The sequence below is a fragment of the Neopsephotus bourkii genome, unplaced genomic scaffold (genome assembly GCF_033783945.1).
Source record: "Neopsephotus bourkii isolate Nb327-2 ecotype Australia unplaced genomic scaffold, CSIRO-AGI_Nbou_v1 NB_857, whole genome shotgun sequence".
NCBI lineage: Eukaryota > Metazoa > Chordata > Aves > Psittaciformes > Psittacidae > Neopsephotus > Neopsephotus bourkii.
The window spans coordinates 343,159-356,269 of NW_026901353.1; the positions used below are offsets into that span (position 1 = coordinate 343,159).

General features: G+C 59.6%; 1 protein-coding gene across 3 annotated transcripts; it reads right to left on the reverse strand.

Moving 5' to 3' along the window:
- Nucleotides 1-2,186: 2,186 nt before the first annotated feature.
- On the reverse strand, nt 2,187-12,721 carry SLC44A2 (solute carrier family 44 member 2 (CTL2 blood group)). Of its 3 annotated transcripts, none has more exons than XM_061356538.1 (22): nt 12,635-12,721; nt 12,052-12,100; nt 11,786-11,859; nt 11,588-11,672; nt 10,791-10,875; nt 9,783-9,899; nt 9,638-9,698; nt 8,967-9,090; nt 8,799-8,882; nt 8,531-8,643; nt 8,290-8,421; nt 8,103-8,202; nt 7,930-8,022; nt 7,726-7,810; nt 7,143-7,405; nt 6,964-7,058; nt 5,205-5,308; nt 5,015-5,088; nt 4,870-4,940; nt 4,645-4,733; nt 4,368-4,452; nt 2,187-2,373 (listed from the first exon to the last, which is right to left on the reverse strand). In XM_061356538.1, exons 1-22 carry the CDS (start codon nt 12,669-12,671, stop codon nt 2,267-2,269), a joined length of 2,127 nt encoding a protein of 708 aa, XP_061212522.1. In that variant the 5' UTR covers nt 12,672-12,721; the 3' UTR covers nt 2,187-2,266. The 3 variants fall into 3 exon arrangements, with proteins under 3 accessions (XP_061212522.1, XP_061212521.1, XP_061212523.1); XM_061356537.1 differs by lacking the exon at nt 2,187-2,373 and adding an exon at nt 3,357-3,489; XM_061356539.1 differs by lacking the exons at nt 2,187-2,373; nt 9,638-9,698; nt 11,786-11,859; nt 12,052-12,100; nt 12,635-12,721 and adding an exon at nt 3,364-3,489 and having other exon boundaries at nt 11,588-11,626.
- Between the last annotated feature and the right edge of the window lie 390 nt (nt 12,722-13,111).

Here is a 13,111-nt window from a genome sequence, read left to right on the forward strand (position 1 = left end):
ATATGGCATTGGATCCATATAGGGTCATTTCCATATGGGATTAGATCCATACAGGATCGGATCCATATGGGATCAGTCCCATACAGGATCGGTTCCATACAGGATCGAATCCATATGGGATCAGTCCCATACAGGATCAGTTCCATACAGGATCGGACCCATATGGGATTGGTCCCATACGGGATCAGTGCAGTGAGGTGCAGCCTCCCCGGTGCCCATTCCAGGGGGACAATCCCTGCCCTGTCCCTGCTGCCTATGCAGGATGCAGCCGGGATCCTCGGCTCCAAGCTCCTGCTCAGCTCCCTCAATCCCTCTCCTTTCCCATGAGCAGCCTCCAGCCGCTCTTCCCTCATCCTGGAATGCTGCAGGGGGATGGGACCTGGCTCAGGGAGGGGTGGGGATGGGATGAAGGAGCAGGCACCGGGATGAGCATCCCTGGATCCCTTTGGCTTCAGGGGAAGATGAACCTAAACGAATGGAAGCATCCGGATGCTCCATTAAAACTCCCATTGGAGCGCACTGATCCCGAGTACTGAGGGATGCCCAATGCCAATGAACGGAGCCTCGAGCTCAGAGATCCATTAGAAAAGAAGGAATTTATTATGGAGAACATCAGCCCTGCCCTTTTCCCATGGAGTTCCGCCATTCCCGAGCATCCCCATGGGATGAGGCCCAGAAGACGGGAACACAAGGACAGGAGTTGCATCCCGGAGCCATGGATGCCTTAAACCACACCATGGGCAATTCCAGACCCTGATGCCAAGGGGCTCTGGATCATCCCCTGCCCTTCCTGATGGCCTTTCCAGCCCCAAAGTGTCTGGGATGCAAATGCCAGGAAGGGAAGGAACCCAATGGCATTCCTTAGGGATCAGCCTGCAATAGACTTGAATGGAGCCCTGTTGTTATTCCCTTTGTTAGTCCCACTTTTATCCCAAACGAAGAGGATTCTCCTTGGTTTAGCTCTTCCCATTGCCTTTCCCTATCCCTTTTGGCTCTTCCACTGCCTTTCCCTATCCCTTTTGGCTCTTCCCATTGCCTTTCCCTATCCCTTTTGGCTCTTCCCATTGCCTTTCCCTATCCCTTTTGGCTCTTCCATTGCCTTTCCCTATCCCTTTTGGCTCTTCCATTGCCTTTCCCTATCCCTTTTGGCTCTCCCATTACCTTTCCCTATCCCTTTTGGCTCTCCCATTGCCTTTCCCTATCCCTTTTGGCTCTCCCATTGCCTTTCCCTATCCCTTTTGGCTCTTCCCTAGGCCAGCTTGGCCCTAGTGGAAGCCATCCCTGCCCATGGCCCGATCTCCAGCTCCTTTCCAACCCATTCCATGGCTCTCGGGTGGAGATTCCAAGCTCTCCAAGGAAACGGGGCTGCAACAGCTCCAAATCGACACAAAACACCCCAAAACCACCCCAAAACCAGTTGAGAATCAGCGACAAAACCCCCTAAAAGAGACCTACAAAGAGGCCAAGCTCATTTTTTGGCATTTGGTTTGCTTAAAATCCCCCGATCCGACCCCAAAAAAGCAGCGGGACAAACACCAGCATCTCCCAGCGCCCATCCCCGAGCATCCGGTCGCAGATGGGGCAGGCTTTGCTCTACAGGATCAGGAGTGGGAATGGGAAGGGATCAGTGCTAAAGGAGGCGGCTTTCCCATCCACCTCCAGCATTCCCGGGGATATTCCCATCAGGATTCCTCATCTAAAGGGGTGCAGCAGGGAAGCGAAGGGATCTCCACGGGGTCTGCTCCTCCTGGTGAGGAATCCCCACCGGCAACACAAGACTTGGGGGTGGCTGCAGAGAAATCCCAATGGGAAGCGCCAATCCCAATGGGAAGCGCCAATCCCAATGGGAAGCGCCAATCCCAATGGGAAGCGCCAATCCCAATGGGAAGCGCCAATCCCAGTGGGAAGAACCAATCCCAATGGGAAGCATCAATCCCAATGGGCAGAACCAATCCCAATGGGAAGCGCCAATCCCAATGGGAAGCACCAATCCCAATGGGAAGCGCCAATCCCAATGGGAAGAGCCAATCCCAATGGGAAGCACCAATCCCAGCTGGATTCCCATGGATTGACTCCATCGGGAGCCGGAACTCGGTCCAGCAGCGCCGTGCTTGGGCTGGACCATTGATGCTCTTGGCTTGGCATCCCCAAGGGTTTCAGGTGGCATCTTGAGGAGCATCCATCCCACAGCGACCCCCCCGTTAAAGATGGGAATTCCGGGTTCATTCCAAGGATAGGGATGGGAAGAGCGGGATGGGACGGGGATCTACGCATCCCGAGGGATTTTGTTCCTCTTCTTCAGGAGCTTCTTCAGGTCGGGGGACATGAAATAAGGCTTCTCGGCCGAGCCATCGTTCCGCTCCAGGTCTTCCACTGCAAAGAGAACCCCCCCCCCATTGCCCCACACATGGGGGGGGGCAGACCCATAGGTTGGGATGGGGGGGATCCCACATCCCCATTAAGGAGCCCTTAAAGGCACTGAGACGCTGGTTTGGTGCCTGAGAAGGAGAGGAGCCCTTAGCTCCTGCCTATCCCCATAGGGATACCATGGAGCAGGTATGGGAAACCCGGAGAAAGGCTTGGGATAAAGGATGGGAGAAGGGAATCTCCCAATGGGGAGGTTGGGATGGGGTCGGAGGCACAAGTTCTCCCCACACTGGGAGAAGGTGGGGATGCCCCATCCCTGGTCAAATCCGGCTTGGAGCAACCTATGGGAAGGGGTCGCCGGTGTTCCAGGGGGTGGGAATTGGATGAGCTCGGAGGGCCCTTCCAAGCCAATCCTATTGGGATTGGGTGATGAGGAAGAGCATGGAGGAGGAAGCAGAGTTGGAGGGGGTGGGTTTATCTGGTGGGGGGGAGCAGGAAGGTTCAGCAGTGACCGGAGATCCCTTGGGAATGCCGGGAACGCCGTTCCCATCGTCTCCGGAGCAATCCCGGTGCTCCAGACCCGGCTCCGTGCCATAAGGACCAAGCGCTCTGGACCACGGCTCAACCCATCCCAAAGCATCCACCAGAGCTCCAGCCCTTGGGAAAACACCTCCGGATGCTGCGGGAGGGATGGGAACGTGGCCTGGGAAGAGGGGATCCGTGTGGGCCTGGCCCTGCAGCACCAGCAAACAGGCAAGGAAACGATCCCAAACTTGGGATGCTGGGAGCAAAAACCCTATTCCGGGCTGGAAGGCTCCGCTTCCCAATCCCATGGGAACAAGGCACGGAGTCGGTGATGAGGGCCCGGAAGCTTGGAAGCAGCAGCTTTGCATCCTCCTATGGACAGCTCTTCCCATAGGGGAATGGGAGCAGGGTGGGAGCTATGGATCGCGCTGAGCACATCCCATAGGAATACGGGATGCAGACCCCCCCCCATTCCTTAGCCCTGGGTGTCGGGGCTTTGGGAAGGCTCCAGGCTGCCCCTGAGCAGGATCCGGCGGAGCTCAGGGGACATGAGGAACGGCCGCTCCGGGGATCCATCGTTCCTCTCCAGGTCTTCGCCTTGCCACGGGCCCCGGGAGAAGCGGCCGGGATGGGGAAGAGGGAAAAGGGGTGGGAGGCAGGGATGGAGGATGGAGAAGAGGGATGGAGGATGGAGAACAGGGATGGAGGATGGAGAACAGGGATGGAGGATGGAGAACAGGGATAGGGGATGGAGAAGAGGGATGGAGGATGGAGAACAGGGATGGAGGATGGAGAACAGGGATGGAGGATGGAGAACAGGGATGGAGGATGGAGAACAGGGATGGAGGATGGAGAACAGGGATGGAGGATGGAGAACAGGGATGGAGGATGGAGAACAGGGATGGAGGATGGAGAACAGGGATGGGGGATGGAGAACAGGGATGGGGGATGGAGAAGACGGATGGAGGATGGAGAAAGTGGAGAGAGGCAGGGATGGAGGATTAACGCAGAAAAGGACAGGGATGAAGGATGGAGAACATGGAAAAGGGCAGGGATGAATGATGGAGAACATTGAGAGGGACAAGGATAGAGGATGGAGAACATAGAAGAGGGCAGGGATGGAGGATGGAGAATGTGGAAAAGGGCAGGGACGGAGAACACAAAAAAGGGCAGGGATGAAGGATGGAGAACATGGAAAAGGGCAGGGATGGAGGATGGAGAGCACAGAAAAGCACAGGGATGGAGCATGGAGACCACGGCGAGAGAGAGCAAGAGGAGAGGGAAGAGAGAAGGAGAAGTCCAAGTTAGTCCCAGCCTGGTTCCCCCAAAGCCCCGAAGCAGGAAGACCGAGAGCTGCTGCAGGAGCACCAGGGACAGGCACAGGGAAGGAAGGAGCCGGGCAAGGCAAAAGAGGGGGAGAAGGGAAGCGAGGGAATGGGGAGCTCCAGGCCCGCAGCCACGGGGATGGCACTTACAGAAGCAGAGGAAGAGGGTGTCCACGCACATCCCATAGACACTGAAGAACCCATGGGCAATGAGGTAGGAGCCCACGATCACCGTCTGCAAGAGGGGGTCACATCAGCCCCTGGTGTCCACCTAGGGGGGATCCCACTGGATCCGGCATTCCCAAGGGAAAGGAGGGTGGGGGACAATGCGATGCATGAAGGGGGGGACAAAGGGGTTGTTTCCTGTGGGTTGAGGATCTCTTTGTGTTCCTTTGGCTTGATCCCATGGGGTGAGGAAGGAGCTCACCAGAATAGGGACCCAGTAGTAATTCAGGGCCGGTGCCGTGTCCTGGACCAGCTTTATCCGATGGGTGAAGAAGAAGAAGGCGAGGATTCCTGGTGGGGCAAGGGATGGAGATCCCATGGGAATGCCGGGCAGGGAAGGCGCAAAAGGGGGGCAGAAAGGCTCGATCCCATGGGAAGCACAGAGCCGAGGGTTGGGAAGCGGAAAGGGAACAACTTCCCCTCTTACCAACGCTTCCCACAATGAGGAGCTTGCCGAGGAAGAAGAGGAAATCCGTGACCTTATCCAGCACAGCCACCCTGGGAAGAGGAGCGGGATGAGCGGCGGGATGCAGGCGGGATGTTCCCGTTGGGCTGCATCCCGTGGTACCCACCGGATGATGTTCCTCATCAGCAGGAAGAAGGCGTTGCGGGCCGATGTGCAGAAGTTGGTGCCGTAGATGGCGATCTGGAAGGGCGGGGGGGGAAGCATCACCCAATTCCAGACCCTTGGATATCCGGTTCCCCATCCAAAGGATGCTCAGATGCCCCCCCCCGTATCCATCACCCTTTGGAGCCTCTTACCATGATGTAGGCGTTTCTGTTGAGGAACTTGAGGAACTTCTCCAGGCACCAGAAGCAGCATTTGAGGCAGCTCAGGAGGAACTTGGCCACTTTGTTCTCTGCGGCTGGGAGAGGAGCCAAAGCAGGAGACAGGAGCAAGGGCAAGGTCTCCATGGTCCCCATTTGGATGCCCCATCGCTGCCTCCATCCCTGCATCCCATCACTGCCTCCATCTCTGCATCCCATCACTGCCTCCATCCCTGCATCCCCTCACTGCCTCCATCCCTGCATCCCATCGCTGCCTCCATCCCTGCATCCCCTCACTGCCTCCATCCCTGCATCCCATCATTGCCTCCATCCCTGCATCCCGTCACTGCCTCCATCCCTGCATTCCGTCACTGCCTCCATCCCTGCATCCCATCGCTGCCTCCATCCCTGCATCCCGTCACGGCCTCCATCCCTGCATCCCATCGCTGCCTCCATCCCTGCATCCCGTCACTGCCTCCATCCCTGCATCCCATCGCTGCCTCCATCCCTGCATCCCGTCACTGCCTCCATCCCTGCATTCCGTCACTGCCTCCATCCCTGCATCCCATCGCTGCCTCCATCCCTGCATCCCATCACTGCCTCCATCCCTGCATCCCATCACTGCCTCCATCCCTGCATCCCGTCCCATCCCTGCATCCCATCACTGCCTCCATCCCTGCATCCCGTCACTGCCTCCATCCCTGCATTCCGTCACTGCCTCCATCCCTGCATCCCATCACTGCCTCCATCCCTGCATCCCATCACTGCCTCCATCCCTGCATCCTGTCACTGCCTCCATCCCTGCATCCCATCACTGCCTCCATCCCTGCATCCCGTCACTGCCTCCATCCCTGCATCCCGTCACTGCCTCCATCCCTGCATTCCGTCACTGCCTCCATCCCTGCATCCCATCGCTGCCTCCATCCCTGCATCCCATCACTGCCTCCATCCCTGCATCCCATCACTGCCTCCATCCCTGCATCCCGTCCCATCCCTGCATCCCATCACTGCCTCCATCCCTGCATCCCGTCACTGCCTCCATCCCTGCATTCCGTCACTGCCTCCATCCCTGCATCCCATCACTGCCTCCATCCCTGCATCCCATCACTGCCTCCATCCCTGCATCCTGTCACTGCCTCCATCCCTGCATCCCATCACTGCCTCCATCCCTGCATCCCATCACTGCCTCCATCCCTGCATCCCGTCACTGCCTCCATCCCTGCATCCCGTCACTGCCTCCATCCCTGCATCCCGTCACTGCCTCCATCCCTGCATCCCGTCACTGCCTCCATCCCTGCATCCCCTCACTGCCTCCATCCCTGCATCCCATCACTGCCTCCATCCCTGCATCCCCTCACTGCCTCCATCCCTGCATCCCATCACTGCCTCCATCCCTGCATCCCATCACTGCCTCCATCCCTGCATCCCACGGTCCCCATCCACCTGCCCCATCACTGCCTCCACCCCTGCAGCCCATGCTCCCCATCCCTGCGATGAGCCCCATGGGTGCACACCCTTGGTCCCACACTTGTGCTGATTGCATTGGGGGACCAGCAGAGCCCTGCAGCCAGGCCTGAACTTCCCTATGGACACCCATAGGACTGCAGGAATCGGTCCAGCAGCCGCATCCCACCCCTACAGCATCCTCCATGGAAAACCCCCCTCCTCCCTTGGAACGCTGATCCCCAACGTCCCCAGGAGCCATGGGAGCATCCGTGGCACCCGGAACCCATCCCTCTCCTCCCCTCCCTACCTTTCAACCTGTGGTCCAGGTACTCCAGAGTGACCCTGATGACTTGGACGATGGCGAGGATGAGGGAGCCGAAGGCCAACGAGCCCGTGTGGTACCTGAGTGCGAACCCCCCCGTACCCTGCTTAGGGAATGGGACAACCCTCAAGGAGCATCCTCATCCTCCTCCAGCGGGACCCTACCGGAGTGCGCGGCCAAAGGCGGAGAAGAGTGGGAACGCGGGGATATCCTCGGGCTTCTTGAAGGCCCAGTAATAGGATGCGAAGGCTCCGGCCAAGGTCACTTGGCCCAAGGCGATGACGAAGTTGACGAGCCAGAAGAACATGAAGAGGTTGAAGAACTGGAGGGCGATGAGGTACCGGTGGTAGGACGTCTCCCCCCCATAGAAGGCAAAGAGGCACTGGGCATCGGGGCACTGCTTGGTGACGTTGCTGCTGTTGAAGGTCTGAGGAGGACAAGAGGTTGGTCACTGGGTTGGCTTTGGGAAGAGCTTTTCCTGCTTCATGGAAGGGGATGGTGGAGCTCTGGTTGGGGGCATCCCCTCCATAGAGGGGCAAAGGGGGTAGAGGAGAGCGGGATGGGCAATGGGAACGGCTTCGACCCATTGATAGGGGTGATGGAGATGGGATCTTGGGATGCTCCTTGCTACGATGGGACACTGGGATGGGAGCACCCTATGGAAGGCAGCGCTGGTGTTCCAGGGGTCTGGAATTGGATGCCATGATCCCAACCCATGTGTGTGTGTGTGCATCCCAAGGCCCGCACCTCGGGCCTGCAGGTCTGGCCGGTGAAGGGGCACGTGGCCTCATCGAACACCTTGTAAACGGCCTCGTTGGAGGTGGACAGGAAGCTGTGGGGCGAGCTAAGGAACGCACGGACCTCAATCCCAGAGCCCGCCCCATTGGGATGCGGGGTCAATCCCAGCCCGATGCTCCCGGGAGGAAGAGGAGGAGGAAGAGGGAAGGATACACGGCGGTGCTGGCCCAATAGGCGATGCAGAGGCAGAGGAGGAAGAAGGTGCACAACGGGAAGAGCAGCGACGTCATGATGTGCCCGACGGCCCTGCCGGGAACATGGGCCAACCCTGGTCAAAGTCCCCTCCGGGGTGGGAGGAACCCGAGCCCATCCCCGCGGCCTCGGACCTGCTGGCCTCCCGGATGAGCGCGATGGCGATGAGGATCCTCTTGCGCAGGAAGAGGAGCAGCAGCAGGATGAGCACCTCCAGGATGCTCAGGATGATCACTGCCGGGGACAAGGGGCGCCTTGGGTACCACTGCGCATCCCTGCATCCCAAGGAGGAGGAGGAGGAGGAGGAAGGGGGGCACTCACTGAAGGCCAACCACGTCTGCCGCAGGTGCAGGTAGACCCGGAGGTCGGTCTGAAAGCCCAGGTCCTGCAGGGAGACATCCGAGCCCGCTTCCCCCTTCAGCTTCCTGTATTCCATGTAACAGTGGAAGATCCCTGATGGAAAACCGGGAAGCGGAGATGCCAACGGGCTCCGGTTGACCCCAACCAACACCGATGCTCCCATTGCATCCAATGCCATGGAGGATGCTCCCGAGGCGCTCACCATAGCCCAGCACCAGGATCACCATCACGATCATCACCCACACCATGATCCCAGCCAGGAAGCGGAGCAGGACGATGAAGACCAAGCTGGCCACCATGGCGATGACGAGGCCTCTGCGGGAGGAAGGCAGCGTGGCATCAAGCACCGCATCCCACCGGCGCCCCGCTCCGGTCCTGCCCCATCCCAACCCATTAAGGATGCCTTTGAAACGGGAATGGCTGATGAGGTGCTCCAGAGCATCCCGCACCATCTCCCATCCCATGCTCACATGAGGATCCAGTACCAGGAGACCGTGTAGTCCTCGAAGATCTTCATGGCCAACTGCCTGGCCTCCAGGACCACGTTGGCTTTCCTGCAAGCACCACAGAACCACAATGGAAGGGATCCCAAAGCTCCTCCAGCTCCCACCCCATTCAGCCCATAGGGGTGGACTCACTTGGCTCCCTCCAGCAGGTCGGTGACGTTCCTCCGCTGGCCATGGCCATCGTTGTAGGTGGTCTCGTTGCCGACCATGATGACGCCCTTCTTGGCTTGGATGGCCGGGAAGCATCGGCGCGCCACTGGGAATAGAGGGGGAAAGGCGGCATCATCCAACCATCCGTCCATCGTGGATCCATCATGGATCCATCATCCATCCATCATCCAACCATCCATCCATCCATCCATCATCCATCCTTCATCCATCCATCATCCATCATCATCCGTCCATCATCCGTCCATCATCCATCCTCATCCATCCATCATCATCCATCCATCCATCATCCATCATCCATCCATCATCCATCCATCCATCATCCATCATCCATCATGCATCCATTATCCATCCATCCATCCTTTATCCATCATCCATCACCCATCCATCATCCATCCATCATCATCCATCCATCCATCATCCACCCATCCATCCATCCATCCATCCATCCATCCATCTATCATCCATCCATCATCCATCATCCATCCATCCATCATCCATCTACCACCCCAGAACAAGGATCCAAACCCCTTCCCAGACCCACACCCCCCCACTGCATCCCTGGAACCCCCCCACCAGGAGCCTCATCCCCACTGGAGCAGCCCCATCCCAGCCCCATCACCCTCCAGACCTACGTGGGGTGCTGGGGATGAGCACAGCCGGGCATTCCTTGTCCGCCAGCACCTGGATGGGATCCTGGATGGGGATGGATGGGGTGGACGTCAGCGCTTTGGGTGGGAATGACCCCATGGGACCACTGACACCATCCCATGGACCCACCTTCTGCAGGGCTGTGAACTCGGGCACGCAGAACCTGCGGTAGTGTTCCAGCCCCTGGGGTGAGCTGTGGGCATCCAGGAACGTCTGGAATCTGTCCGGGCATTCCCTGACACAGATCTGGAAAGGGAGAGCAGGACTCGGGCTCCGGATCCCCCTGCAGGGCCTGAAGGGGCTACAGGGAACCTGGAGGGGGGCTTTGGACACAGGGATGGAGGGATGGGGTAAGGGGAACGGCTTGAACCTGCCAGAGGGGAGATGGGATCATGGAAGTTCATCACTATGAGGGTGGTGGGACACTGGGATGGGTTGAAGGGAGAAGGCTTGGGTGCTCCATTAGAGCAACCTGCTGTAATGGGAGGCATCCCTGCCCATGGAACCGGATGGGCTTTAAGGATGCTTCCAAGCCATCCCTGCCCATGGAACCAGATGGGCTTTAAGGATGCTTCCAATCCATCCCTGCCCATGGAACCGGATGGGCTTTAAGGATGCTTCCAAGGCATCCCTGCCCATGGAACCGGATGGGCTTTAAGGATGCTTCCAATCCATCCCTGCCCATGGAACCGGATGGGCTTTAAGGATGCTTCCAAGGCATCCCTGCCCATGGAACCGGATGGGCTTTAAGGATGCTTCCAAGGCATCCCTGCCCATGGAACCGGATGGGCTTTAAGGATGCTTCCAAGGCATCCCTGCCCATGGAACCGGATGGGCTTTAAGGATGCTTCCAAGGCATCCCTGCCCATGGAACCAGATGGGCTTTAAGGATGCTTCCAAGGCATCCCTGCCCATGGAACCGGATGGGCTTTAAGGATGCTTCCAAGGCATCCCTGCCCATGGAACCGGATGAGCTTTAAGGATGCTTCCAAGCCATCCCTGCCCATGGAACCGGATGGGCTTTAAGGATGCTTCCAAGGCATCCCTGCCCATGGAACCGGATGGGCTTTAAGGATGCTTCCAAGCCATCCCATGATCCCAAGAAGCCGGAGCATCCCTGGGGAGCGGGGTCGATACCTGGGTGGTCGGGCACTGGAACTCCAGCAGCACCAAGGGGCTGGCGCACTTCACGATGTCAAAGTAGAAGAGGAAAGGTTTCCCCCTGCAAAGCAAAGCAGCACTCACATAGAGCCGGGATGCACTGCCCGGACCCCCCCCGGGATGGATATGTGGTACCCAAAGGAGGCAGTGGGGATGTGGTACCCAAAGGAGGCAGTGGGGATGTGGTACCCAAAGGGGGCACTGGGGATGTGGTACCCAAAGATGGCAGTGGGGATGTGGTACCCAAGGGGGGCAGTGGGGATGTGGTACCCAAGGGGGCAGTGGGGATGTGGTACCCAAGGAGGGCAATGGGGATGTGGTACCCAAGGGGGGCACTGGGGATGTGGTACCCAAAGGAGGCAGTGGGGATGTGGTACCCAAGGGGGCAGTGGGGATGTGGTACCCAAGGAGGGCAATGGGGATGTGGTACCCAAGGGGGGCACTGGGGATGTGGTACCCGAAGGGGGCAGTGGGGATGCGGTACCCAAGGGGGCAGTGGGGATGTGGTACCCAAGGAGGGCAATGGGGATGTGGTACCCAAGGGGGGCACTGGGGATGTGGTACCCAAAGGAGGCAGTGGGGATGTGGTACCCAGGGGGGCACTGAGGATGCGGTACCCAAGGGGGCAGTGGGGATGTGGTACCCAAGGGGGGCAATGGGGATGCGGTACCCAAGGGGGGCACTGAGGATGCGGTACCCAAGGGGGCACTGGGGATGTGGTACCCAAGGGGGGGCACTGAGGATGCGGTACCCAAGGGGGCACAGCCACGTACTCATTGGGTGTCCCCTGCTGCCCGCAGAACTGCCCACGGCTGTCAGTGGGGTAGATCACCTTCCGGGGGTCCCCATAGCTCCAGGCTGCGTGTGGGGAGGCAGAAGAGGCGGTCATGGTCGTCCCTATGGGCCTCGGACCCACATCTCCCCATGGAGACCTCCCCATCCCTTTTGGAGGCTCAGCCCCCCCCACATACCCAGGATGCCCACTACCACATAGCCTGCGATGGCGAGGACCAGCAGGATGCAGCAGATGATGTCCGTGCAGCCCCTGCCATAGGGAAGAGCAGCATTGGGAATGGGAATGGGAACGGGAATGGGAATGGGAATGGGAATGGGAACGGGAACGGGAATGGGAATGGGAACGGGAACGGGAATGGGAACAGGAACGGGAACGGGAACGGGAATGGGAATGGGAATGGGAATGGGAACAGGAACAGGAATGGGTGCCTGGGCTCTTTACCTGTCGTAGATGGGACCTTTGAAGGTCGGGTCGTACTTCTGTGGTGTCCCTAGGGAAGCGCATTGGGAATGGGAACACTGAGGGGTGGGATGGGGAGGAAGGGGCTCCTCCTCCTCCTCCTCCTCCTCAGCAGGGAACACAACGCTTCCCCCCGGAGCGGTTTTCCCATTGGAAAACCCATTCCCATCAGCGTCCCCCCTGGGATACCCCCAGATCCCATTGGAGCAGCGCAGGGGAAGGGAAGGGGGGGGGAATGCTGGGAATCCAGCACCAGATCCCACATCCCCGCTTTATTTATAGGGTGGGAACCCAGCCAGGATGGGGGGGGGGGGGGGTTTAGGGGGGTTCCACTTCCGGCTGTTTTGGGGGGGGATTCAGGGACCCCCCCCAACCCCACCTCGGAGCCAAGTCCCGGCCCCACCGCGTTCGGCCCCATCGCTCCGCACGGCGCAGCCACGCTGCGCTACCGGTTACACCGGCTCCACGGCGCCCCCCCCGGAACCAACGAACGCTTTCGGTTTCGTTTCCCCCCCCCCAGTCCCGTTTCCTCCCGTTCCCCCCATACCCCCCCCCTGTTCCCTACCGTGCTTCCCGTAGTAGCCGTCCCCATGGCCCCCCATTGCCAACGCCGTCGCTCGGCTCCGGACGCTCCGCCCTGGGCGTGCCCGTTCCCCCCCCCCCTCCCGTCCGGTAACGTCAACGGCGACGGCGTTAAAGGAGCCGCAGCGGGAACCGGAGGGGTCGGGGCCGCCGTTCCCGACCCCGTTCCCGTTCCCGACCCCGTTCCCGACCCCGTTCCCGTTCCCGACCGGGTTCCCGACCGCGTTCCCGTTCCCGACCCCGCTCCCGTTCCCGACCCCGCTCCCGTTCCCGACCCCGCTCCCGTTCCCGACCTCGTTCCCGACCCCGTTCCCGACCCCGTTCCCGGCCCCCTTCCCGTTCCCGAACCCGAACCCGTTCCCGAACCCGTTCCCGGCCCCCTTCCTGTTCCCGACCCCGCTCCCGTTCCCGGTCCCGTTCCCGATCCCGTTCCCGACCCCGTTCCCGTTCCCGTTCCCTG

What these genes read in the sequence shown, in the direction of transcription:
- SLC44A2 (XM_061356537.1), bottom strand. Translation starts at nt 12,671, where the DNA reads ATGGGGGGCCATGGGGACGGCTACTACGGGAAGCACG. An exon ending in TGTGGTAGTGGGCATCCTGG is followed by an intron (nt 11,673 to 11,785) that starts GTATGTGGGGGG and finishes CCCCACACGCAG; the next exon opens with CCTGGAGCTATGGGGACCCC. An exon ending in GACCTGCTGGAGGGAGCCAA is followed by an intron (nt 8,883 to 8,966) that starts GTGAGTCCACCC and finishes TGGTGCTTGCAG; the next exon opens with GAAAGCCAACGTGGTCCTGG.